Raw genomic sequence first — 25,394 nt, 5'->3', positions numbered from 1 at the left:
AGCCTCAGGGCCTCGCTGACGTCGTCCTTCTCCACCACGGCGCCCAGGCGCAGCCGGGCCTGCCGCCACCACCAGCAGGATCGGCCAGAACCGGCAAAAAACAGCGAAAACAGCACAAAATCAGGGAAAAACAGCGAAAAAACGGCAAAAAACAGCACAAAATCAGCGAAAAACAGCACAAAAACAGCAAAAAACAGCCAAAAAACAGCAAAAAAACAGCAAAAAACAACACAAAATCAGTGATAAACAGCAAAAATCAGCGAAAAACAGCAAAAATCAGCACAAAACAGCACAAAATCAGCGAAAAACAGCCAAAAAACAGCACAAAACAGCACAAAATCAGCGAAAAAACAGCAAAAAACAGCACAAAATCAGCAAAAAACGGCAAAAAAACGGCAAAAAACAGCACAAAACAGCACAAAATCAGCGAAAAACAGCCAAAAAACAGCACAAAACAGCACAAAATCAGCGAAAAACAGCAAAAAACAGCACAAAATCAGCAAAAAACGGCAAAAAACAGCACAAAAGAGCACAAAATCAGCGAAAAACAGCCAAAAAACAGCACAAAACAGCACAAAATCAGCGAAAAACAGCGAAAAAACAGCAAAAAACAGCCAAAAAACAGCCAAAAAACAGCAAAAAACAGCACAAAATCAGCGAAAAACAGCGAAAAAACGGCAAAGAACAGCACAAAACAGCAAAAAACAGCACAAAATCAGTGATAAACAGCAAAAAAAAGCACAAAACAGCACAAAATCAGCGAAAAAAACGGCAAAAAACAGCACAAAATCAGCAAAAAACAGCAAAAAACAGCACAAAATCAGCAAAAAACAGCACAAAACAGCACAAAATCAGTGAAAAACAGCGGAAAAACGGCAAAGAACAGCACAAAACAGCAAAAAACAGCACAAAATCAGCGAAAAAACAGCGAAAAAACGGCAAAGAACAGCACAAAACAGCAAAAAAACAGCACAAAATCAGCGAAAAACAGCGAAAAAACGGCAAAGAACAGCACAAAACAGCAAAAAACAGCACAAAATCAGCGAAAAAACAGCGAAAAAACGGCAAAAACCAGCCAGAATCAGCCCAAAACCAGCCCAACACCAGCCCCGAAGCAGCCCAAATCATCTCCAAATCACCCCAAAATCCTGCCCCTAAAAACCCTGAAATCAGCCCAAAGTTCACTGCTGGTCACTGGGGGTCACTGGGGGTCACTGGTCTGTACTGGTCCATACTGGGGGGGTCATTGGTCAGTGGCCAGCGGTCAGTGGCCAGTGGCCAGCGGCCAGTGGCCAGCGGTCAGTACCAGGGCGGTGGCCAGGCGCAGGATGGCCAGCAGGGTCCTGGCAGAGGTGTAGATAACCCTGGGCCATGGCTAGCTCTGGTCACTGGGGGTCACTGGTCCATACTGGGGGGGTCAGTGGCCAGTGGCCAGTGGCCAGCGGTCAGTGGCCAGTGGCCAGCGGTCAGTGGCCAGCGGTCAGTACCAGGGCGGTGGCCAGGCGCAGGATGGCCAGCAGGGTCCTGGCAGAGGTGTAGATAACCCTGGGCCATGGCCCGCACTGGTCACTGGGGGTCACTGGGGGTCACTGGTCCATACTGGGGGGTCAGTGGTCAGTGGCCAGCGGTCAGTGGCCAGCGGCCAGCGGTCAGTACCAGGGCGGTGGCCAGGCGCAGGATGGCCAGCAGGGTCCTGGCAGAGGTGTAGATAACCCTGGGCCATGGCCAGCACTGGTCACTGGGGGTCACTGGGGGTCACTGGTCCATACTGGGGGGTCAGTGGCCAGTGGCCAGTGGCCAGCGGCCAGCGGTCAGTACCAGGGCGGTGGCCAGGCGCAGGATGGCCAGCAGGGTCCTGGCAGAGGTGTAGATAACCCTGGGCCATGGCTAGCTCTGGTCACTGGGGGTCACTGGTCCATACTGGGGGGTCAGTGGCCAGTGGCCAGCGGTCAGTGGCCAGCGGTCAGTGGCCAGCGGTCAGTACCAGGGCGGTGGCCAGGCGCAGGATGGCCAGCAGGGTCCTGGCAGAGGTGTAGATAACCCTGGGCCATGGCCAGCACTGGTCACTGGGGGTCACTGGGAGTCACTGGTCCATACTGGGGGGTCATTGGTCAGTGGTCAGTGGCCAGTGGTCATTGGCCAGCGGCCAGCGGTCAGTACCAGGGCGGTGGCCAGGCACAGGATGGCCAGCAGGGTCCTGGCAGAGGTGTAGATAACCCTGGGCCATGGCCAGCACTGGTCACTGGGGGTCACTGGGGGTCACTGGTCCATACTGGTCCATACTGGGGGGTCAGTGGCCAGCGGCCAGCGGTCAGTGGCCAGCGGCCAGTGGTCAGTACCAGGGCGGTGGCCAGGCGCAGGATGGCCAGCAGGGTCCTGGCAGAGGTGTAGAGGCCGTCGCGGCCCTGGCGCCGCAGCTCCACGTAGGCGGCCGTGATGAACTCGCCCAGCGCCTCGGGCACGCGCGGGGAGCGGCGCCGGCACGCGGCCACGTAGCGCCTGCAACGGGGCGGGAAAACCGGAGTTTGGGAAAATGGAGAAAATGGAGAAAATTGAGATTGCGCACAGCCGGGAACGGGGCGGAAAACAGGGATTTTGGGAAAATGGAGAAAATTGAGATTGTGCACAGCCGGGAACGGGGCGGAAAAACCGGATTTTGGGAAAATTGAGATTGTGCACAGCCGGGAACGGGGCGGAACAACGGGATTTTGGGAAAATGGAGAAAATTGAGATTGTACATAGCTGGGAATGGGGCAGAAAACGGGGATTTTGGGAAAATTGAGAAAATTGAGATTGTGCACAGCCGGGAACGGGGCGGAGAACGGGATTTTGGGAAAATTGGGTGAAATTTGAGGGCAATAAAGCAGAATTTGGGGTGGAAAGGTGAAAATTTGGGTGAAAAAGGTGAGATCTGGGGTGAAAAGGCGGTTTTGGGGGTGACAAGGCGGTTTCGGGGTGGAAAGGCGGTTTTGGGGTGAAATCTGGGGTGGAAAGGCGATTTCGGGGTGGAAAGGTGGGTTTTAGGGTGAAGCAGGTTTTGGGGTGAAGCAGGTTTTGGGGTGACAAGGCGGTTTTGGGGTGAAATCTGGGGTGACAAGGCGGTTTTGGGGTGACAAGGCGGTTTTGGGGTGAAGCAGGTTTTGGGGTGAAGCAGGTTTCGGGGTGACAAGGCGGTTTCGGGGTGAAATCTGGGGTGACAAGGCGGTTTCAGGGTGACAAGGTGGCTTCGGGGTGACAAGGCGATTTTGGGGTGACAAAGCGGTTTCGGGGTGAAGCAGGTTTTGGGGTGAAATGTGGGGTGACAAGGCGATTTTGGGGGTGACAAGGCGGTTTCGGGGTGAAGCGGGTTTTGGGGTAAAGCAGGTTTTGGGGTGACGAGGCGGTTTCGGGGTGAAGCGGGTTTTGGGGTGAAATGTGGGGTGACGAGGCGGTTTTGGGGTGAAATGTGGGGTGACGAGGCGATTTCGGGGTGAAGCGGGTTTCAGGGTGACAAGGCGGTTTTGGGGTGACAAGGTGGTTTTGGGGTGAAATGTGGGGTGACGAGGCGGTTTTGGGGTGACGAGGCGGTTTTGGGGTGAAATGTGGGGTGACGAGGCGGCTTCGGGGTGAGGCAGGTTTTGGGGTGAAATGTGGGGTGACGAGGCGGTTTTGGGGTGAAATGTGGGGTGACGAGGCGGTTTTGGGGTGACGAGGCAGTTTTGGGGTGAAATGTGGGGTGACGAGGCGGTTTTGGGGTGAAGCAGGTTTCAGGGTGAAGCAGGTTTTGGGGTGAAGCAGGTTTTGGGGTGGAAAGGCGGTTTTGGGGTGAAATGTGGGGCGACGAGGCGGTTTTGGGGTGACGAGGCGGTTTTGGGGTGAAATGTGGGGTGACGAGGCGGTTTTGGGGTGACGAGGCGGTTTCGGGGTGAAGCGGGTTTTGGGGTGAAATGTGGGGTGACGAGGCGGTTTTGGGGTGACGAGGCGGTTTCGGGGTGAAGCGGGTTTTGGGGTGAAATGTGGGGGTGACGAGGCGGTTTTGGGGTGACGAGGCGGTTTCGGGGTGAAGCGGGTTTTGGGGTGAAATGTGGGGCGGCGAGGCGGTTTCGGGGTGAGGCAGGTTTCAGGGTGACAAGGCGGTTTCGGGGTGACGAGGCGGTTTCGGGGTGAAGCAGGTTTTGGGGTGACAAGGCGGTTTTGGGGGTGACGAGGCGGTTTTGGGGTGACGAGGTGGTTTTGGGGTGAAATGTGGGGTGACGAGGCGGTTTTGGGGTGACGAGGCGGTTTTGGGGTGAAATGTGGGGTGACGAGGTGGTTTTGGGGTGAAATGTGGGGTGACGAGGCGGTTTCGGGGTGAGGCAGGTTTTGGGGTGAAATGTGGGGTGACGAGGCGGTTTTGGGGTGAAATGTGGGGTGACGAGGCGGTTTCGGGGTGAAATGTGGGGTGACGAGGTGGTTTTGGGGTGAAATGTGGGGGTGACGAGGCGGTTTCGGGGTGAGGCAGGTTTTGGGGTGAAATGTGGGGTGACGAGGCGGTTTCGGGGTGAAATGTGGGGTGACAAGGCAGTTTTGGGGTGAAATGTGGGGTGACGAGGCGGTTTCGGGGTGACGAGGCGGTTTTGGGGTGAAATGTGGGGTGACGAGGCGGTTTCGGGGCCGGCACCAACCTCATGAGTTTCATGTCCAGCGGCCGGCAGGCGCCGGGCGGCTCGCGGCTGTGCTGGTGCACGTAGGTGATGTGCTGCGCCAGCCTGCACGGGGCGGACACGGGGAATGCGGCAAACGCGGGGAACCGGCGGCTGCTTCCCGGCCCCCACAGCCCGTCCCAGTTTATCCCAGTTTGGGGGCTCCTTCCCGGCCCGCACAGTCCGTCCCAGTTTATCCCAGTTTATCCCAGTTTGGGGGCTCCTTCCCGGCCCCCACAGTCCGTCCCAGTTCATCCCAGTTAACCCAGTTTGGGGGCTCCTTCCCGGCCCCCACAGTCCGACCCAGTTTATCCCAGTTAACCCAGTTCATCCCAGTTAACCCAGTTCATCCCAGTTAACCCAGTTTGGGGGCTCCTTCCCGGCCCCCACAGTCCGTCCCAGTCCATCCCAGTCCATCCCAGTTAACCCAGTTCATCCCAGTTAACCCAGTTTGGGGGCTCCTTCCCGGCCCCCACAGTCCGTCCCAGTTTGTCCCAGTTCATCCCAGTTAACCCAGTTTGGGGGCTCCTTCCCGGCCCCCACAGTCCGACCCAGTTTATCCCAGTTAACCCAGTTCATCCCAGTTAACCCAGTTCATCCCAGTTAACCCAGTTTGGGGGCTCCTTCCCGGCCCCCACAGTCCGTCCCAGTTCATCCCAGTTTGTCCCAGTTCATCCCAGTCCATCCCGGCCCCCACAGTCCATCCCAGTCTGTCCCAGTTCATCCCAGTTCGTCCCAGTTCATCCCAGTTCATCCCAGTTAACCCAGTTAACCCAGTTTGGGGGCTCCTTCCCGGCCCCCACAGTCCGTCCCAGTCCATCCCAGTCCATCCCAGTTAACCCAGTTCATCCCAGTTAACCCAGTTTGGGGGCTCCTTCCCGGCCCCCACAGTCCGTCCCAGTTTGTCCCAGTTCATCCCAGTTAACCCAGTTTGGGGGCTCCTTCCCGGCCCCCACAGTCCGACCCAGTTTATCCCAGTTAACCCAGTTCATCCCAGTTAACCCAGTTCATCCCAGTTAACCCAGTTTGGGGGCTCCTTCCCGGCCCCCACAGTCCGTCCCAGTTCATCCCAGTTTGTCCCAGTTCATCCCAGTCCATCCCGGCCCCCACAGTCCATCCCAGTCTGTCCCAGTTCATCCCAGTCCGTCCCAGTTCATCCCAGTTCATCCCAGTTAACCCAGTTTGGGGGCTCCTTCCCGGCCCCCACAGTCCGTCCCAGTTTATCCCAGTTGGGCCCAGTTTGGGGGCTCCTTCCCGGCCCCCACAGTCCGTCCCAGTCTGTCCCAGTTGGGCCCAGTTCGTCCCAGTTTAGCCCAGTCCGTCCCAGTTCGTCCCAGTTCATCCCAGTTTATCCCAGTCTGTCCCAGTTCATCCCAGTCCATCCCAGCCCGCACAGTTCATCCCAGTCCATCCCAGTTTATCCCAGTTCATCCCAGTCCGTCCCAGTTCATCCCAGTCCATCCCAGTTTGGCCCAAACCAACCCAACGACTCTTCCATCAACCCCAAACCCCTCCCAGTGACCCCAAACCCTTCCCGGTGGCCCCCAGCCCCTGGTGGTGGCCCTGAGCCCCTCACGGTGGCCCCAAACCCTTCTCGGTGGCCCCCAGCCCCTCCCAGCAGCCCCCCGGCCCTGGCAGTGGCCCAAACCGCTCCCGGTGGCCCCCAGCCCCTCCCGGCGGCCCCCAGCCCCTCCCGGTGGCCCCCAGCCCCTCCCGGTGGCCCCAGGCCCCTCCCGGTGGCCCCCAGCCCCTCCCGGCGGCCCCCAGCCCCTCCCGGCAGCCCCCAGCCCCTCCCGGTGGCCCCCAGCCCCTGGCGGCGGCCCCCAGCCCCTCCCGGTGGCCCCCAGCCCCTGGCGGCGGCCCGGGGCGCACCGCAGGTCGCGGTCGCGCTGGGGCCGGTCCTGCAGCAGCCAGAGCAGGTCGAAGCGGGACAGCAGCGCGGCCGGCAGCTGCAGGTTGTGCTCCAGGCTGCGCCGCGGGTCGTAGCGCCCGAAGGCCGGGTTGGCGGCGGCCAGCACGGCGCAGCGGGCGTTGAGCGTGGCCACCACGCCGGCCTTGGCCACGGCCACGCTCTGCTGCTCCAGCGCCTCGTGCACGGCCACGCGGTCGCCCTCGAGCATCTTGTCGAACTCGTCGATGCAGCAGACGCCGCGGTCGGCCAGCACCAGCGCGCCGCCCTCCAGCACCAGCTCGCCGCTCTGCGGGTCCCGCAGCACGGCCGCCGTCAGCCCCACGCCCGAGGAGCCGCGCCCCGTCGTGTACTGGCCTGGGGAGGGGGGAAAAATGGGATTAAAAATGGGAAAAACGGGGAAAACGGGGGGAAATGGGCATAAAATGGGTATAAAATGGGTATAAAATGATATAAAATGGGTATAAAATGGGTATAAAATGATATAAAATGGGTATAAAATGGGTACAAAGGCGTCCCGCAGCACGGCCGCCGTCAGCCCCACGCCCGAGGAGCCGCGCCCCGTCGTGTACTGGCCTGGGGAGGGGGGGAAAATTGGGGAAAAATGGGGAAAACGGGGAAAAAACGGGAAAAATGGGGAGAGGAAGAAGAGAAAGGGCAGAGAAGAAGAGGAAGGCAAAGAAGAAGAGGAAGGAAAGGAGGAAGAAGAGGAAAGGGAGGAAGAAAAAGGGGAGAAAGAAGAAAAGGAAAGGAAGAAAAAAAGGAAGGAGAGGAAGATGAGGAGAGGAGGAAGAGAAGGAAGAGTAAGGAAAGGAGGAAGAAGAAAAAGGGGAATAAAATGATGATGAAGATGATGAAGATGAGGAGGAGGAGGGGAGGAAGAGGTGGAGGAAGGAGAGAAAGGAAAGGAGGAAGAGGATGATGATGAAGAAGAGGAGGATGATGAAGAGGAGGAGGAGGATGAGGGGAGGGAAGAAGAGAAAGGAAAGGGAGGAAGAAGAGGAAGGAGAGGAAGATGATGATGATGAAGACGAGGAGGATGACGATGAGAAGGATGAGAAGGAGGAGAAGGAAGAGAAAGGAAAAAAGGAAGGAAATAAAAGCGATTAATATGATGAAAGTGAGGAGGAGGAGGGGGACGAAGGGGTGGAGGAAGGAGAGAAAGGAAAGGAGGAAGAGGAAGATGATGAAGAAGAAGAGGACAAGAAGGAGGATGAGGAGGGGGAGGAAGGAGTGGAGGAAGGAGAGAAAGGCGAGTAACATGATGATGATGATGAAGATGAGGAGGAGGAAGAGAAAGGAGAAAGAAGATGAAGATGAGGATGAAGATGAGGATGAGGATGATGAGGAGGAGGAGGAGGAGGAGGAGGAGGAGGGGGAGGAAGGGGTGGAGGAAGGAGAGAAAGGTGAGTAAGATGATGACGATGATGATGAAGATGAGGAGGAGGAAGAGAAAGGAGAAAGAAGATGAAGATGAGGATGAAGATGAGGATGAGGATGATGAGGAGGAGGAGGAGGAGGAGGAAGGGGCGGAGGAAGGAGAGAAAGGCGAGTAAGATGATGACGATGATGAAGATGAGGAGGAGGAAGAGAAAGGAGAAAGAAGATGAAGATGAGGATGAAGATGAGGATGAAGATGAGAATGAAGATGAGGATGAAGATGAAGATGAAGATGAGGAGGAGGAGGAGGAGGAGGAGGAGGGGGGGAGGAAGGAGTGGAGGAAGGAGAGAAAGGCGAGTAAGATGATGACGATGATGAAGATGAGGAGGAGGAGGAAGAGAAAGGAGAAAGAAGATGAAGATGAGGATGAAGATGAGGATGATGAGGAGGAGGATGATGAGGAGGAGGAGGAGGATGAGGATGAAGATGAGGATGAAGATGAGGATGATGAAGATGAGGATGAAGATGAGGAGGATGAGGAGGAGGAGGAGGAGGGGGGAGGAAGGGCGGCACTGACTGCGCGGCGCCAGGCGGTCGATGTAGGTCAGCAGCTGCGACTTGGCCACGCCCGGGTCCCCCATCAGGCAGATGTTGATGTTCCCTGGAAAAAGAAAACGGATTTGGGGAAAAAATACAAGATTTAGGGAAAAAAAAATAAGATTTGGGGAAAAAAGAACAAGATTTGGGGGAAAAAATGGGGGGAAAAAACGGATTTAGGGAAAAAAACAAGATTTGGGGAAAAAAAACCAAGATTTGGGGGAAAAAAAAAAGATTTGGGGGAAAAAAGAACAAAATTTGGGGAAAAAAAACAAGATTTGGGGAAAAAATGGGGGGGAAAACGGATTTAGGGAAAAAAACAAGATTTGGGGAAAAAAAAACAAGATTTGGGGGAAAAATGGGGGGGGGGGACGGATTTAGGGAAAAAAAAACAAGATTTGGGGAAAAAATGGGAAAAAACAGATTTAGAGGGAAAAAAAAACCAGATTTAGGGCTGGAAATGGTGGGGGGGGAACGGAGATTTGGGGCAGTCCTGGGACATGGAGAAAAGGGGGGAAAAAAGGGGAAAAGGGAAAAAAAACAGGAAAAAAATGGGAGAAAAGGAAAAAAAAAGTGGGGGGAGGGAAAAAATCCCAGGATTTCCCATGCTTTTCTCAGGATTTTCCCAGGACTTTCCCGTGCTTTCCCTGGATTTTTCTGGGATATTTCCCGTGCTTTCCCTGGATTTTTCTGGGATATTTCCCGTGCTTTCCCTGGATTTTTCTGGGATATTTCCCGTGCTTTTCCCCGCACTTTTCCCTGGATTTCCCCTGGGTTTTTCTGGGATATTTCCCAGGATTTCCCCGGGCTTTTCCCAGGATTTTTTGAGTTATTTCCCAGGATTTCCCCGGGCTTTCCCGTGGGTTTTTCTGGGATATTTCCCAGGATTTTCCCCGTGCTTTTCCCAGGATTTCCCCATGCTTTCCCCTGGGTTTTTCTGGGATATTTCCCATGCTTTTCCCCGTGCTTTCCCCTGGATTTTTCTGGGATATTTCCCAGGATTTCCCCGTGCTTTTCCCAGGATTTCCCCGTGCTTTCCCGTGGGTTTTTCTGGGATATTTCCCAGGATTTCCCCGTGCTTTCCCGTGGGTTTTTCTGGGATATTTCCCAGGATTTCCCCGTGCTTTCCCGTGGGTTTTTCTGGGATATTTCCCATGCTTTTCCCCGCGCTTTTCCCTGGATTTTCCCAGGATTTCCCCGTGCTTTCCCCATGATTTTTCTGGGATATTTCCCAGGATTCCCCGTGCTTTCCCCTGGGTTTTTCTGGGATATTTCCCGGGATTTCCCCGCGCTTTCCCCTGGGTTTTTCTGGGATATTTCCCGTGCTTTTCCCAGGATTTCCCCGTGCTTTCCCCTGGGTTTTTCTGGGATATTTCCCGGGATTTCCCCGCGCTTTCCCCTGGGTTTTTCTGGGATATTTCCCGTGCTTTTCCCAGGATTTCCCCGTGCTTTCCCCTGGGTTTTTCTGGGATATTTCCCGTGCTTTCCCCTGGGTTTTTCTGGGATATTTCCCAGGATTTCCCCGCGCTTTCCCGTGGGTTTTTCTGGGATATTTCCCGTGCTTTTCCCCGCGCTTTCCCGTGGGTTTTTCTGGGATATTTCCCCGTGCTTTCCCCTGGGTTTTTCTGGGATATTTCCCAGGATTTTCCCCGTGCTTTTCCCAGGATTTCCCCATGCTTTCCCGTGGGTTTTTCTGGGATATTTCCCAGGATTTCCCCGTGCTTTCCCGTGGGTTTTTCTGGGATATTTCCCAGGATTTCCCCGGGCTTTCCCCTGGGTTTTTCTGGGATATTTCCCAGGATTTCCCCGTGCTTTCCCCTGGGTTTTTCTGGGATATTTCCCAGGATTTCCCCGCGCTTTCCCCTGGTTTTTTCTGGGATATTTCCCAGGATTTCCCCGCGCTTTCCCGTGGGTTTTTCTGGGATATTTCCCGTGCTTTCCCCTGGGTTTTTCTGGGATATTTCCCGTGCTTTTCCCTGGGTTTTTCTGGGATATTTCCCGTGCTTTTCCCCGCGCTTTCCCCTGGGTTTTTCTGGGATATTTCCCGTGCTTTTCCCGGGATTCCGCTCACCGCGGATGCGCATCCCGCGGGGGCTCCTCTCCACGCCCCCCACCAGCAGCAGCAGCAGCGACTTCTTCACGTCCTCGTGGCCGAAGATCTCGGGGGCGATGGAGGCCGCCAGCTTCCCGTAGAAATCCTCCCCTGGAAGGGCAAAAAAAGCGGGAATTCGGGATCAGGGACCCCAAAATCTGCTCTGGGACCCCAAAAATCTGATCAGGGACCCCAAAATTGGCTGGGATTGCCCCAAAATCTGATCAGGGACCCCAAAATTGGCTGGAATTGCCCCAAAATTGGCCCTGGGGACCCTAAAATTGGCTGGAATCGCCAGTTGGAGGCCGCCAGCTTCCCGTGGAAATCCCCCCCTGGAAGGGCAAAAAAAGTGGGAATTCGGGATCAGGGACCCCAAAATCGGCTCTGTGACCCCAAAAATGGCTGAAATGGCCCCAAAATCTGATCAGGGACCCCAAAATTGGCTGGAATTGCCCCAAATGTGGCTCAGCCACCCAAAAATCAGCTCCTGGGACCCCAAAGTTGACTGGAATTGCCCCAAAATTGGCTGGAATTGCCCCAGAATTCCCAAAATCGGCTGGGATTGCCCCAAAATTCCCAAAATCAGCTGGAATGACCCAAAAATTCCCCAATTGCCCCTTTTCCCCCCCAAAAATCCCCGTTTTCCTCCCAAAATCCCCGTTTGCCACCCCAAATCCCCGTTTTCCACCCAAAAATCCCCGTTTCCCCCCCCCCCCAAATCCCCGTTTTCCACCCAAAACCCCCCGTTTTTGACCAGAAATGGCCGTTTTTGTGCCCGGGGCGCCCCTTTTTCCCCAAAACCCACCGTTTCCACCCAGAAATGGCCGTTTTTGTGCCCGGGCGCCCCGTTTTGCCCAAAACCCCCCGTTTCCTCCCGGAAATGGCCGTTTTTGTGCCCGGGCGCCCCGTTTTGCCCAAAACCCCCCGTTTTTGCCCAGAAATAGCCGTTTTTGTGCCCGGGCGCCCCGTTTTGCCCAAAACCCCCTGTTTCATCCCAGAAATGGCCGTTTTTGTGCCTGGGCGCCCCGTTTTGCCCAAAAGCCCCCGTTTTTGCCTGGAAATGGCCGTTTTTGTCCCCCGGCGCCCCGTTTTGCCCAAAAGCCCCGTTCCTGGCCCCGGAGCTCACCCGTGCCCGTGATCTCCTGCAGCTCCGCGGCGCTCAGCTCGCCGCCCTCGCCCTCCTCCTCCTCGCTCTTGCTCACCTTGGCCAGGTGGTGCCCCTCCAGGAAGGTCTCCGACAGCAAGCCCTGCGCCCGGGGCGGAAAACACGGGATTCCGGGGGGGAAAAATGGGAAAAAAAACGGGATTCCGGGGGGAAAATTGGGGATTTTGGGAAAAAAAACGGGATTTCATGGGGGAAATGGGAAAAAAAAACGGGATTCCAGGGGGAAAATGGGGATTTTGGGAAAAAAAACAGGATTCCGGGGGGGAAATTGGGGATTTTGGGAAAAAAAACGGGATTCCGGGGGGAAAATGGGAAAAAAAACGGGATTCCGGGGGGGAAAAATGGGGATTTTGGGAAAAAAAAAACGGGATTCCGGGGGGAAAATGGGAAAAAAAATGGGATTCCGGGGGAAAAATTGGGGATTTTGGGAAAAAAAACGGGATTCCAGGCGGGGGAAATGGGGATTTTTGGGGGGAAATCTGAATTTTTGGAGGGAACGGGTGTGGATGGAGGAGGTGGTGCCCCTCCAGGAAGGTCTCCGACAGCAAGCCCTGCGCCCGGGGCGGAAAAAAACGGGATTCCGGGGGGGAAAAATGGGAAAAATACGGGATTCCGGGGGGAAAATTGGGGATTTTGGGAAAAAAAAACGGGATTCCGGGGGGAAAATTGGGAAAAAAAACGGGATTCCGGGGGGAAAATTGGGGATTTTGGGAAAAAAAGGGGAAGTTTGGGGGGAAAAAATGGAGATTTTTGGGGAAAAAACGCGATTCCAGGGGGGAAATGGGAAAAAAAACGTGATTCCAGGGGGGAAAATGGGGATTTTGGGGAAAAAAATGGGAAGTTTAGGGGGAAAAGTGGGGATTTTGGGAAAAAACCCGGGAAGTTTGGGGGGAAAATGGGGATTTTGGAGGGAAAGCTGAATTTCTGGTGAGGCTGGAGACAGGCGATGCCCCTCCAGGAAGAACTCTGGTAGGGTTTTTGGGGTCTCAGGTGGGGTTTTGTGGTCTCAGGTGGGGTTTTTGGGGTCACAGGTGAGATTTCTGGGGTCTCAGGTGGGGTTTTTGGGTCTCAGGTGGGGTTTTTGGGGTCACAGGTGAGATTTTTGTGGTCTCAGGTGAGCTTTCTGGGGTCTCAGGTGAGGTTTTGGGGTCTCAGGTGAGCTTTCTGGGGTCTCAGGTGGGGTTTTGGGGTCACAGGTGGGGTTTTTGCGGTCTCAGGTGAGTTTTTGCGGTCACAGGTGAGGTTTCTAGGGTCTCAGGTGAGATTTTTGCGGTCTCAGGTGGGGTTTTGTGGTCTCAGGTGGGGTTTTTGGGGTCTCAGGCGCGCGTTGGCCATGCCCAGGTGGGGTTTTTGGGGTCTCAGGTGAGCTTTCTGGGGTCTCAGGTGGGGTTTTGGGGTCTCAGGTGAGTTTCTGGGGTCACAGGTGAGGTTTCTAGGGTCTCAGGTGGGTTTTTGCGGTCTCAGGCGCGTGTTGGCCGTGCCCGGGTGAGTTTCTGGGGTCACAGGTGGGGTTTTTGTGGTCTCAGGTGAGTTTTTGGGGTCACAGGTGAGTTTCTGGGGTCACAGGTGGGGTTTTTGTGGTCTCAGGTGAGTTTCTGGGGTCTCAGGTGGGGTTTTTGTGGTCTCAGGTGAGTTTTTGTGGTCTCAGGTGAGTTTCTGGGGTCTCAGGTGGGGTTTTGTGGTCTCAGGTGGGTTTTTGTGGTCACAGGTGAGTTTTTGTGGTCTCAGGTGAGGTTTCTAGGGTCTCAGGTGGGTTTCTGGGGTCTCAGGCGCGCGTTGGCCGTGCCGGGCGCGCGCCGGACTCACCTGCGTCACCTGGCGGAAGCCGGGCTGCAGCAGGGGCAGGAAGGTGCCCGTGACCCTGACGTGGTCCCCGGGCTGGGCCTGGCGCGTGTTGGCCCCGCTCAGGTGCAGCGACAGCGAGCGCGGCAGGTGACCCACGGGCACCTGGTCAGACTGCGGGCACAGGTGGGACCGGCGTCAGGCGCCTCGGGGAGTTCGGGGCGCTCGGAGCCGTTCCGGGGCGTGTCGGAACAACCGGCCCCGCTCCGAAGGCCCCGGCCGCCGCTCTGAATCCGACTTTGAGGGAATGTTGGAGGATTTTGGAGTTTCCTGAGGGAGTTTTGGGATCCCCCGTTATCCGCAAGCCCCGGAATCCAAAATTCCAAGGATTTGGCGGGTTTGGAGCCAATTTTAAGACCCCAGCCGCCATTTTAAAGGCCCCGGCCGCCGTTCCGGAGCCGTTTCTGAGGGGGTTTTGGAGCTTCCTGGGGGGATTTTTTTGGATGCTGGGGTTTCCCGTCGGGAATTCGGGGATCCCCCCCCCCAACTCATGAGCTCCTGAATCCACAATTCCCAAATTTGGTGGATCTGGAGCCAATTCCCAGACCCCAGCCAACGTTCCGAAGGCCCCGGCCGCCGTTCCGGAGCCATTTCTGAGGGGGTTTTGGAGCTTCCTGGGGGGATTTTTTTGGATGCTGGGGTTTCCCGTCGGGAATTCGGGGATCCCCCCCCAACTCATGAGCTCCTGAATCCACAATTCCCAGAATTTGGTGGATCTGGAGCCAATTCCCAGACCCCAGCCAACGTTCCGAAGGCCCCGGCGCCGTTTCGGAGCCGTTTCTGAGGGGGTTTTGGAGTTTCCTGGGGAGATTTTTTTGGATGCTGGGGTTTCCCGTCGGGAATTCGGGGATCCCCCCCCCCAACTCATGAGCTCCTGAATCCACAATTCCCAAATTTGGTGGATCTGGAGCCAATTCCCAGACCCCAGCCAACGTTCCGAAGGCCCCGGCCGCCGTTCCGGAGCCGTTTCTGAGGGGGTTTTGGAGTTTCCTGAGGGGATTTTTTTGGATGTTGGGGTTTCCCGTCGGGAATTCGGGGATCCCCCCCTGACTCACGTGCTCCTGGATGCGCAGCTCCTGGAATTTGGTGAATTTGGAGCCCCGGCTCTGCAGGTAGAGCCGTCCCCCCGAGCGGTTGGTTTGGCACTCGCGGCTCGGGCACAGCAGCAGCGGCATGAAGGTCGGGCCCTCGATCTGTGACGGGGAAAACCCCAAAAACTCAAACAATTCCCCCCAAAAAATCCCACCTCAACCCCAAAAATCCCACCTCAACCCCAAAAAATCCACCTGAATCCCAAAAAATCCACCTGAACCCCAAAAAATCCACCCAAAATCCAGAACTCGCCCCATGAAACTCCCAGAAGTGCCCCTGGAAAAGGCGGCAAAATGGGGCCTCCGATCCGTGAGGGGGAAAAGCCCCAAAAACTCAAACAATTCCCCCCAAAAATCCCACCTGAACCCCAAAAATTCCACCTGAATCCTAAAAAAATCCACCCAGGGTCCCAAAATTTCCACCCGAGACCTCCAGAGGAGCCCCTGGAAAAGGGGGGAAAATGGTGCCTCGATCTGTGAGGGGAGAGACCCCAAAAACGCAGAGAATTCGCCGAAAAAATCCCACCCAAAACCCAAAAAATCCACCTGGACCCCAAAAAATCCACACGAACCCCAAAAAATCCACCTGAACCCCAAAAAATCCACACGAACCCCAAAAAATCCACCTGAACCCCAAAAAATCCACACGAACCCCAAAAAATTCCCCCCTAAAACTCCTAGAAACAGGCCCTGGAAAAGGCAGGGAAACGGCGCCTTCAATCTGTGAGGGGAGAGACCCCAAAAACCCAAAGAATCCCCCCAAAAATCCCACCCAAACCCCAAAAAATCCACCTGAACCCCAAAAATTCGACCGGAACCCCACAAATTTCCCAAAGACCCTAAAAGTTCCCCCCCGAGACCCCCAGAAGTGCCCCTGGAAAAGGCGGCCTTTGATCGGAGAGGGGAGAGACCCCAAAACCTCTGAGAATCCCCCCAAAAATCCACCCGAAATCTCCCCCAAAATCCCTGAAATTCCCTAAAAATCCCTCCCAGTCTGTCCCAGTCCCTCCCAGTTTGTCCCAGTCTGTCCCAGTTTGTCCCAGTCCGTCCCAGTACCGGCTGGTAGGTCTCGGCCCCGCACTGGTCGCAGCTGTAGGTGGCACTGAGACCCCAAAACCGTCCCCAAACCCCCTGAAACTGCCCCAAAACCGGCCCAAACCCATTCCCAGTTTGTTCCAGTTTGTCCCAGTCCGTCCCAGTTTGTCCCAGTCCCTCCCAGTTTGTCCCAGTTCCTCCCAGTACCGGCTGGCAGGTCTCAGCCCCGCATTGGTCGCAGCTGTAGGTGGCACTGAGACCATTCCAGTCCATCCCAGTCCCTCCAAATCCCCCCAAAACCGCCCAAACCCATTCCCAGTTTGTCCCAGTTTGTCCCAGTCCCTCCCAGTACCGGCTGGTAGGTCTCGGCCCTGCACTGGTCGCAGCTGTAGGTGGCACTGAGACCATTCCAGCCCATCCCAGTCCCTCCAAATCCCCCCAAAACCGCCCCAAAGCCATTCCCAGTTTGTCCCAGTTTGTCCCAGTCCCTCCCAGTACCGGCTGGTAGGTCTCGGCCCCGCACTGGTCGCAGCTGTAGGTGGCCACGCGGAGCAGCGGCCGCACCTCGCTGGCCCTGGTGACGATTCCCTGCACGGTGACCAGGGCGCCGATGCTGCCGGCCCGCAGCTCCCGCGGGGACAGCGGCTTGGAGCAGGAGGGGGCGCGGAAATACAGCTCGCTTTGGGGCGAGAAACGGGGGTTTTGGGAAAAAACAGAAAAAATGGGGAGTGTGAGAGGGGAAAATGGGGGTTTGGGGGTGAAAAATGGGGGATTTAGGGTAAAAAATGGGGTTTGTAAGGGCTCCCGCGGGGACAGCGGCTTGGAGCAGGAGGCGGCGCGGAAATACAGCTCGCTTTGGGGCGAGAAACGGGGGTTTTGGGAAAAAACACAAAAAATGGGAAGTGTGAGAGGGAAAAATGGGGGTTTTGGGGTGAAAAATGGGGGATTTGGGGTAAAAAATGGGGGATTTGGGGTAAAAAATGGGGGTTTTGGGGTAAAAAATGGGGGTTGTAAGGGCTCCCGCGGGGACAGCGGCTTGGAGCAGGAGGCGGCGCGGAAATACAGCTCGCTTTGGGGCGAGAAACGGGGGTTTTTGGGAAAAAACACAAGAAATGGGGAGTGTGAGAGGGGAAAATGGGGTTTTGGGGTGAAAAATGGGGGATTTGGGGTGAAAAATGGGGGATTTGGGGTAAAAAATGGGGGGTTTGGGGTAAAAAATGGGGGTTTTGGGGTAAAAAAATGGGGGTTTTGGGGAAAAAAATGGGGGATTTGGGGTAAAAAATGGGGGTTTTGGGGTAAAAAATGGGGGTTTTGGGGTAAAGAATGGGGATTTTGGGGAAAAAAATGGGGGATTTGGGGTAAAAAATGGGGTTTGTAGGGGAAAAAATGTGGGAGAACTGGGGAATAAGTGGGGGAAAATCGGGGAGTGCAAGGGAGGGAAAATGAGAGAAAGCGGGGGAAAATGAGGGGAAAAGGGAATTTTGGGGGCGTTTGGGATTTTGGGGTGCCCAGGGCCCGGCCCAGACTCACAAACGCCGCAGCAGCTCCGGGGGGTACTGGTTTTGGGGGGCCCTGGGGGCGCCCCCGGCCCGGCCCCGCTGCTCCAGCAGCAGCCGGTGCTCCAGGTAAACGTCCAGGGGGTCCCGAGGGGCGGCCTGGGGGGAAGGAAATTTGGGGAGGGGGCTCAGGGGGGAACTGGGGCACCCCTCACCCAAAACTGTCCCAAAATTCAAATCAAAATTAGCACAAAATCCCACTCCAAAATGCCCCAAAACCACCCCAAAATGTCCCAGGTAAACGTCCAGGGGGTCCCGAGGGGCGGCCTGGGGGGAAGGAAATTTGGGGAGGGGGCTCAGTGGGGAACTGGGGCACCCCTCACCCAAAACTGTCCCAAAATTACCACGAAATCCCACCCAAAACCACCCCAAAATGTCCCAGGTAGAACATCCAGGGGGTCCCGAGGCACGGCCTGGGGGGAAGGAAATTTGGGGAGGGGGCTCAGCGGGGAACTGGGGCACCCCTCACCCAAAACTGTCCCAAAATTACCAAAATTATCCCAAAATTACCACGAAATCCCGCCCAAAACCACCCCAAAATGTCCCAGGTAAACGTTCCAGGGGGTCCCGAGGGGCGGCCTGGGGGGAAGGAAATTTGGGGAGGGGGCTCAGGGGGGAACTGGGGCACCCCTCACCCAAAACTGTCCCAGAATTCAAATCAAAATTAGCACAAAATCCCGCCCAAAACCACCCCAAAATGACCAAAAACTCCTCTAAACCCCAACCCTAAATCCCTCCAACCCCAAAATCCCACAAAGATGTCCCTAAAATCCCCTCGGGACCCCCTAGAACCCCCCAAAATCTCCCAAACCCCCCCAAAATCCCGAATTTGGGGCTCCCTGGCCTCAGAAGAGCGCCAGACATTGACCCCCCACAACCCTAAAACCCCTCAGGACTCCCTAAAATCCCCCAAAAACCCCCTATAAACCCCAAAAAATGTCCCAAAAAACCTCCCAAAACCCCCAAAAATGTCACAAAAAACCCAAAATGTCACAAAAAACCCCAAAATCCCCAAATCCGGGGCCCCCCCGACCTCGGCAGAGCCGAAGAGGGGCAGCAGCTCGTGGGCAGCGTCCAGAGTGCCCGACATTGGCCCCCCATGACCCTAAAACCCCTCAGGACTCTCTAAAATCCCCCCAAAATCCCCTGAAATGTCCCAAAAAAACCTCCTAAAAAATCCTCCTAAAAACCCCAAAATGTCACTAAAACCCCCAAAATCCCCAAATCCGGGGCTCCCCAACCTCGGCAGAGCCACACTGGGGCAGCAGCTCGTGGGCAGTGTCCAGAGTGCCGGACATTGGCCCCCCATGACCCTAAAACCCCTCAGGACTCTCTAAAATCCCCCCAAAATCCCCTGAAATGTCCCAAAAAACCTCCTAAAAATCCTCCTAAAACCCCAAAATGTCACTAAAAACCCCAAAATCCCCAAATCCGGGGCTCCCCGACCTCGGCAGAGCCGAAGAGGGGGCAGCAGCTCGTGCACGGCGTCCGAGAAGACGCGGCGCGTAGCGCCGGGCGTTGTCCACCACGGCCTCGGCCAGCTCGGGCTCGTCCTCGGCCACGTCGTCCAGGGCCACCCACAGGGCCACCTGCTCCCGCCGGGCCAGCGCCGTCTGGGGCGGGAAACGGGGATTCGGGTGGGAAACGGGGATTGGGGAAACGGGGATTGGGGGAAACGGGGATTGGGGAAAAAGGGAATTGGGGAAAAAGGGAATTGGGGAGAAAAAGGGAATTGGGGGGGGAACAGGGATTGGGGTGGGAAACGGGGATTGGGGTGGGAAACGGGGATTGGGGAAAAAGGGAATTGGGGGTGGGGAAACCGGGATTGGGGTGGGGAAACCGGGATTGGGGTGGGAAACGGGAATTGGGGGAAAAAGGGAATTAGGGAAAAAGGGAATTGGGGGGGAAACGGGAATTGGGGGGGGAAACGGGAATTGGGGTGGGAAACGGGGATTGGGGTGGGAAACCGGGATTGGGCGTGGGAAACCGGGATTGGGGAAAAAGGGAATTGGGGTGGGAAACCGGGATTGGGGTGGGAAACCGGGATTGGGGTGGGAAACCGGGATTGGGGGCGAAAAAGGGAATTAGGGAAAAAGGGAATTGGGGGGGAAACGGGAATTGGGGAAAAAGGGAATTGGGGTGGGAAACGGGGATTGGGGTGGAAACCGGGATTGGGGAGAAAGGGAATTGGGGTGGGAAACGGGAATTGGGGTGGGAAACCGGGATATTGGGGAGAAAAGGGAATTGGGGAAAAAAGGGAATTGGGGTGGAAAACGGGGATTTGGGGAAAAAGGGAATTGGGGGTGGGAAACGGGGATTGGGGTAGAAAAAGGGAATTGGGGTGGAAAATGGGGATTTGGGGGGGAAAAACGGGGTTTGGGGTGGAAAACGAGGATATTGGGGAAAAAGTGGGGATTTTGGTGAGAAAAAAAGGGTTTTGAGGAAAAAAATGAGGAATTTGGAGTGAAAAAGGGGGATTTTGGGGAAGAAATGGGGTTTTGAGGAGAGAAAAAAAGGGATTTTGGGGTGAAAAAAGGGGAGTTTTGAGAAACAAGGGATTTTGGGGAGAAAAAAGGGGAGTTTTGAGAAAAAAGGGATTTTGGGGTGAAAAAAGGGGAGTTTTGAGAAAAAAGGATTTTGGGGAGAAAAAAGGGGGTTTGGGGTGAAAATGGGGGTTTTGGGTGGACAAAACGGCATTTTAACAAAAAAATGGGGGTTTTGGGGGTGAAAATGGGGAATTTGGGGTGAGAAACAGGATTTTGGGAGTGAAAAAGGAGGTTGTGGGGTGAAAAAGGGGATTTTGGGGGTGAAAATGGGGATTGTGGAGGAAAAAAAATGGGATTTTGGGGGTGGAAAAAGGGATTTTGGGGGTGAAAATACAGGTTTTGGGTGAAAATGGGGGTTGTTGGTGAAAACATGGGATTTTGGAGTGAAAATTTGCATTTTAGGGTGGAAAAAGGTGATTATAGGGGTGAAAACGGGGATTTTCGGGTGAAGAAAGTGGGGGTTAAGGGTGAAAATGGGGATTTTGGGGTGAAGAAAGGGGAGTTTGGGGTGAAAATGGGGATTTGGGGGTGAAGAAAGGGGAGTTTGGGGTGAAAATGGGGATTTTGGGGTGAAGAAAGGGGGGGTTAAGGGTGAAATGGGGATTTTGGGGTGAAGAAAGGGGAGTTTGGGGTGAAAATGGGGATTTGGGGGTGAAGAAAGGGGAGTTTGGGGTGAAAATGGGGATTTTGGGGTGAAGAAAGGGGAGTTTGGGGTGAAAACGGGATTTTGGGGTGAAGAAAGGGGAGTTTGGGGTGAAAATGGGGATTTTGGGGTGAAGAAAGGGGAGTTTGGGGTGAAAACGGGGATTTTGGGGTGAAGAAAGAGGAGTTTGGGGGAAAATGGGGATTTTGGGGTGAAGAAAGTGGAGTTTTGGGGTGAAAATGGGGATTTTGGGGGTGAAGAAGGTGGGGGTTAAGGGTGAAAATGGGGATTTCGGGTTGAAGAAAGGGGGGGTTAAGGGTGAAAATGGGGATTTTGGGGTGAAGAAGGTGGGGGTTAAGGGTGAAAATGGGGATTTTGGGGTGAAGAAAGGGGAGTTTGGGGTGAAAATGGGGATTGTGGGGTGAAGAAAGGGGAGTTTGGGGGTGAAAATGGGGATTTTGGGGTGAAGAAGGTGGGGGTTAAGGGTGAAAATGGGGATTTTGGGGTGAAGAAAGGGGAGTTTGGGGTGAAAATGGGGATTTTGGGGTGAAGAAAGGGGAGTTTGGGGTGAAAATGGGGATTTGGGGGTGAAGAAGGTGGGGGTTAAGGGTGAAATTGGGGATTTTGGGGTGAAGAAAGTGGAGTTTGGGGTGAAAATGGGGATTGTGGGGTGAAGAAAGGGGAGTTTGGGGTGAAAATGGGGATTTTGGGGTGAAGAAGGTGGTGGTTAAGGGTGAAAATGGGGATTTGGGGGTGAAGAAGGTGCGGGTTAAGGGTGAAATTGGGGATTTTGGGGTGAAGAAAGGGGAGTTTGGGGTGAAAATGGGATTTTGGGGTGAAGAAAGGGGGAGTTTGCAGTGAAAATGGGGATTTTGGGGTGCAGAAATGGAGTTTGGGGTGAAATTGGGGATTTTGGGTGAAGAAAGGGGAGTTTGGGGTGAAAATGGGGATTTTGGGGTGAAGAAGGTGGGGGTTAAGGGTGAAAATGGGGATTTTGGGGTGAAGAAAGGGGAGTTTGGGGTGAAAATGGGGATTTTGGGGTGAAGAAGGTGGGGGTTAAGGGTGAAAATGGGGATTTTGGGGTGAAGGAAGGTGGGGGTTAAGGGGTGAAAATGGGGATTTTGGGGTGAAGAAGGTGGGGGTTAAGGGTGAAAATGGGGATTTTGGGGTGAAGAAGGTGGGGGTTAAGGGTGAAAATGGGGATTTTGGGGTGAAGAAAGGGGAGTTTGCAGTGAAAATGGGGATTTGGGGGTGAAGAAAGGGGAGTTTGCAGTGAAAATGGGGATTTTGGGGTGCAGAAATGGGAGGTTGGGGTGAAATTGGGGATTTTGGGGTGAAGAAAGGGGAGTTTTGGGGTGAAATTGGGGATTTTGGGGTGAAGAAAGGGGAGTTTTGGGGTGAAATTGGGGATTTTGGGGGTGCTGGAAGGAGTCCGGGGGATTTGGGGGGCTCGGGGTGGGGTCTGTGGGGGTGGCAGGGGATCCGGGAGAACGTGGGGGCTCCGGGGTGAGATCTGAGGGGATTTCAGCGGATTTCGGGGTAAATGTGGGGGTGCCGGCCCTCACCAGCTGCTCCCGGTACGGGAATTCCTTGCGCCCGTCGGGTCCATCCCGGTAAAACTCCTGAAAAAAACCGCTTCGCCTTCTCTGAGGGGAAAACAGAGACCGGCACAGGAGGGTCAGACACGGCAGCAAGGGTCGCGATACCGGGCCAATATCCTGATAATCGCGGGGGGGGGGGGCGGGGCTATCCCAATAACGGGTCGGGAACGGGTCAGTAACGCAGTCCCGGCGGCCCCCCGCTGCCCCCAAACCTTTCTCGCTGTCGTAGTCGCGCGGGGCCATGTCGCGGCCGCTGCTGTCGCGGTTCTCTGTCGCGATTTTCCCCTCACGATCGCGATTTTCCCCTCACGGCCGCTCCCCCCCTTTTCCCGCCACCGCCTTCCCCTCACGGCGAGTGGCGCGAAAAACCGGCGGCCACGTGACGGCCGGCCGGCCAATCCAAACGCGGGGCCGCCCTCCGCGTGACGGCGGCGCCCGGCCAATCGCGGCAGAGGACGCGCGGAGGCGGGGATAGATCAGCCAATAGGAAGGCGCAGCGGTGTCCACGTGGGGCGAGGCCGCGCCCGCGGTGGGCGGGGGCCGGGCGCGCGGCGGCGGCGGGAAGCGGCGCCGAGGTTCGGGGGGCCCGGGAGGGGCTTGGCCACGCCCCCTCTTAAAGGGGCCGCGTCGCTTTTTGGGGGGGATTTCGGGGCTTTTTGGGGGGTCCTGAGGGGATTCTGGGGGGGCGGGGAGGGCTCGGGGGGCTCGGGGGGCTGGGGGAGGCTCGGGGCGTGGCGGGGCCCAGCTTTGAGGGGGGCTCCGCTTTTGGCGGGTTCAGAATTGGGGGTGGGGGCTGAGTTTTGGGGGATTTGGGGGAATTTTGGGGGGATTTGGGGGAATTTTGGGGGGATTTGGGGGAGGTTTGGGGTCTCTGATCCCCTTTTCTCCCCCTCCCCCCCTCAGATGCTTTCCCAGCTCTTCATCCTCAGCTCCAAGGGGGACCCCCTGATCCACAGGGACTGTATCCCCCAAAAAAAACCCAAAAAAACCCCAAAAAAAACCAAAATCGCCCCAAAGAACCCTAAAAAAACCCAAAAAAACCCCAAAAACCCCCAAAAAAAAACCCCAAAATCGCCCCAGAAAAACCCCAAAACCCAAAATCGCCCCAAAAAAAAACCCCCAAAAAACACCAAAAAATCCAAAAATCGCCCCAAAAAACCCCAAAAAGCCCCAAAACCGCCCCAAAACCCCCTCAGCACCCTCTAAACCCCCCGGGACCCCCGAATCTGCCCCGAATGCCCCAAGACCCCCCCAGGGGCCACCCAACCCCCCCCAAATTCTCCCCAAATCCCCCCTGGACCCCCCAAATCTCCCCCAATTTTCCCCCAACCCCCCCCCCAGGACCCCCCAAATCCCACCCAAATCCCACCCAGGACCCCCCAAACCCCCCAGGACCCACCCAAATCCCCCCCAAGCCCCCCCAGGACCCCCCCAGGACCCCCCAAATCCCTCCAGGACCCCCCAAATCTCCCCAAATTCCCCACCAAATCCCCCCCAAACGCCCCCAGGACTCCCCAAACCCCACCCAAATCCCACCCAGGACCCCCAAATCCATCCAGGACCCCCCAAACCCCTCCAGGACCCCCCAGATCCCACCCAGGACCCCCTCAAGCCCCCCCAGGACACCCCAAATCCCCCCCAAGCCCCCCCCAATTCCACCCCAACCCCTCCAGGACCCCCCAAATTCCCCCCAAATCCCCCCAGTACACCCTTAAATCCCCCCCAAGCTCCCCCAAACCCCCCCAAATCCCACCCAGGACCCCTCCAAGCCCCCCCAGGCCCCCCCAAACCCCCCCAAATCCCACCCTGGTCCCCCAAATCCCACCCAGGACCCCCCAAACCCCCCCAAATCCCCACCCAAGTCCTACCCAAGTCCCACCCAAACCGTCCAGGACCCCCCAGATCCCCCCCAAACCCCCCCAGGACCCCCCAAACCCCCCAGGACCCACCCAAATCCCCCCTGGACCCCCCAGGGCCCCCAAATCCCTCCAGGATCCCCCAAATCCCCCCCAAACCCCCCCAGGGACCCCCAACCCCCCCCAAATCCCCCCGGGACCCCCCCAAATCCCTCCAGGACCCCCCAAATCCCCACAAACCCCCCCAAATTCCCCCCAAAACTCCCCCAAATCCCCCCAGGACCCTCCAAGCCCCCCCAAACCCCCCCAAATCCCCCCCAAATCTCCCCCAAACCCCCCAGGACCCCCCAGACCCCCCCAAGTTTCCTTGACGCCCCCAGTCCGCGGGACCCCCCCCGTGCCCCGCGCGCCGTCGCGGCGCAGTTCTGGCGTGGGGCAGCGGCGGCACGGGCGAGCAGCCCCCCGTGTTCCTGGTGAGTTGGGGTCAGGGTCAGGGGTTAGGGTCAGGGTTAGGGTCAGGGGTTAGGGGTTAGGGATCAGGGGTTAAGGGTTAGGGTCAGGGTCAGGGGTCAGGGGTTAGGGGTCAGGGCGCAGTTCTGGCGCGGGGCAGCGGCGGCACGGGGTGAGCAGCCCCCCGTGTTCCTGGTGAGTTGGGGTCAGGGGTTAGGGGTCAGGGGTCAGGGTTAGGGTCAGGGTTAGGGTCAGGGGTTAGGGTCAGGGTTAGGGTCAGGGGTCAGGGGTTAGGGGTCAGGGGTCAGGGTCAGGGGTCAGGGGTCAGGGGTCAGGGTCAGGGGTTAGGGTCAGGGGTTAGGGTCAGGGTTAGGGTCAGGGGTCAGGGGTTAGGGGTCAGGGGTCAGGGTCAGGGGTCAGGGTCAGGGGTTAGGGTCAGGGGTTAGGGTCAGGGGTCAGGGCGCAGTTCTGGCGCGGGGCAGCGGCGGCGCGGGGCGAGCAGCCCCCCGTGTTCGTGGTGAGTTGGGGTCAGGGGTTAGGGGTCAGGGGTCAGCCCCCCGTGTTCGTGGTGAGTTGGGGTCAGGGGTTAGGGGTCAGGGGTCAGCCCCCCGTGTTCGTGGTGAGTTGGGGTCAGGGGTTAGGGGTCAGGGGTCAGCCCCCCGTGTTCGTGGTGAGTTGGGGTCAGGGGTTAGGGTCAGGGGTCAGGGGTTAGGGGTCAGAGTTAGGGGTTAGGGGTCGGGTCAGCCCCCCGTGTTCGTGGTGAGTTGGGGTCAGGGTCAGGGGTTAGGGTTAGGGGTCAGCCGCCCATGTTTGTGGTGAGTTTGGGTCAGGGTCAGGGTCAGGGTTAGGGGTTAGGGTCAGGAGTCAGGGTTAGGGTTAGGGGTTAGGGTAAGGGTCAGGGTTAGGGTCAGGGTTAAGGGTCAGGGGTCAGCCGCCCGTGTTCGTGGTGAGTTGGGGTCAGGGGTTAGG

At 56.6% G+C, this 25,394-nt stretch overlaps 1 protein-coding gene across 1 annotated transcript in view; it reads right to left on the bottom strand.

Annotated features, from left to right (window-relative positions):
• LOC137465726 (DNA replication licensing factor MCM7-like) overlaps positions 1-22,499 on the bottom strand; it is a 39,742-nt gene extending 17,243 nt beyond the window's left edge. Inside the window, 14 exon segments of the mRNA XM_068177770.1 lie at positions 4-59; positions 2,340-2,499; positions 4,644-4,727; positions 6,534-6,927; positions 8,529-8,612; positions 10,620-10,751; positions 11,767-11,887; positions 13,612-13,761; positions 14,703-14,840; positions 16,272-16,452; positions 17,304-17,428; positions 18,776-18,942; positions 22,084-22,164; positions 22,332-22,499. Coding sequence (XP_068033871.1) covers positions 4-59; positions 2,340-2,499; positions 4,644-4,727; positions 6,534-6,927; positions 8,529-8,612; positions 10,620-10,751; positions 11,767-11,887; positions 13,612-13,761; positions 14,703-14,840; positions 16,272-16,452; positions 17,304-17,428; positions 18,776-18,942; positions 22,084-22,164; positions 22,332-22,362 — 1,904 coding nt within the window. The 5' untranslated portion in view covers positions 22,363-22,499.
• Positions 22,500-25,394: the final 2,895 nt, after the last annotated feature.

Source organism: Anomalospiza imberbis, unplaced genomic scaffold (assembly GCF_031753505.1).
Source record: "Anomalospiza imberbis isolate Cuckoo-Finch-1a 21T00152 unplaced genomic scaffold, ASM3175350v1 scaffold_105, whole genome shotgun sequence".
Classification (NCBI taxonomy): Eukaryota; Metazoa; Chordata; class Aves; order Passeriformes; family Viduidae; genus Anomalospiza; species Anomalospiza imberbis.
The sequence above is the reverse complement of the archived record's forward strand: the minus strand, read 5'-3'. Positions and strand labels throughout refer to the sequence as shown.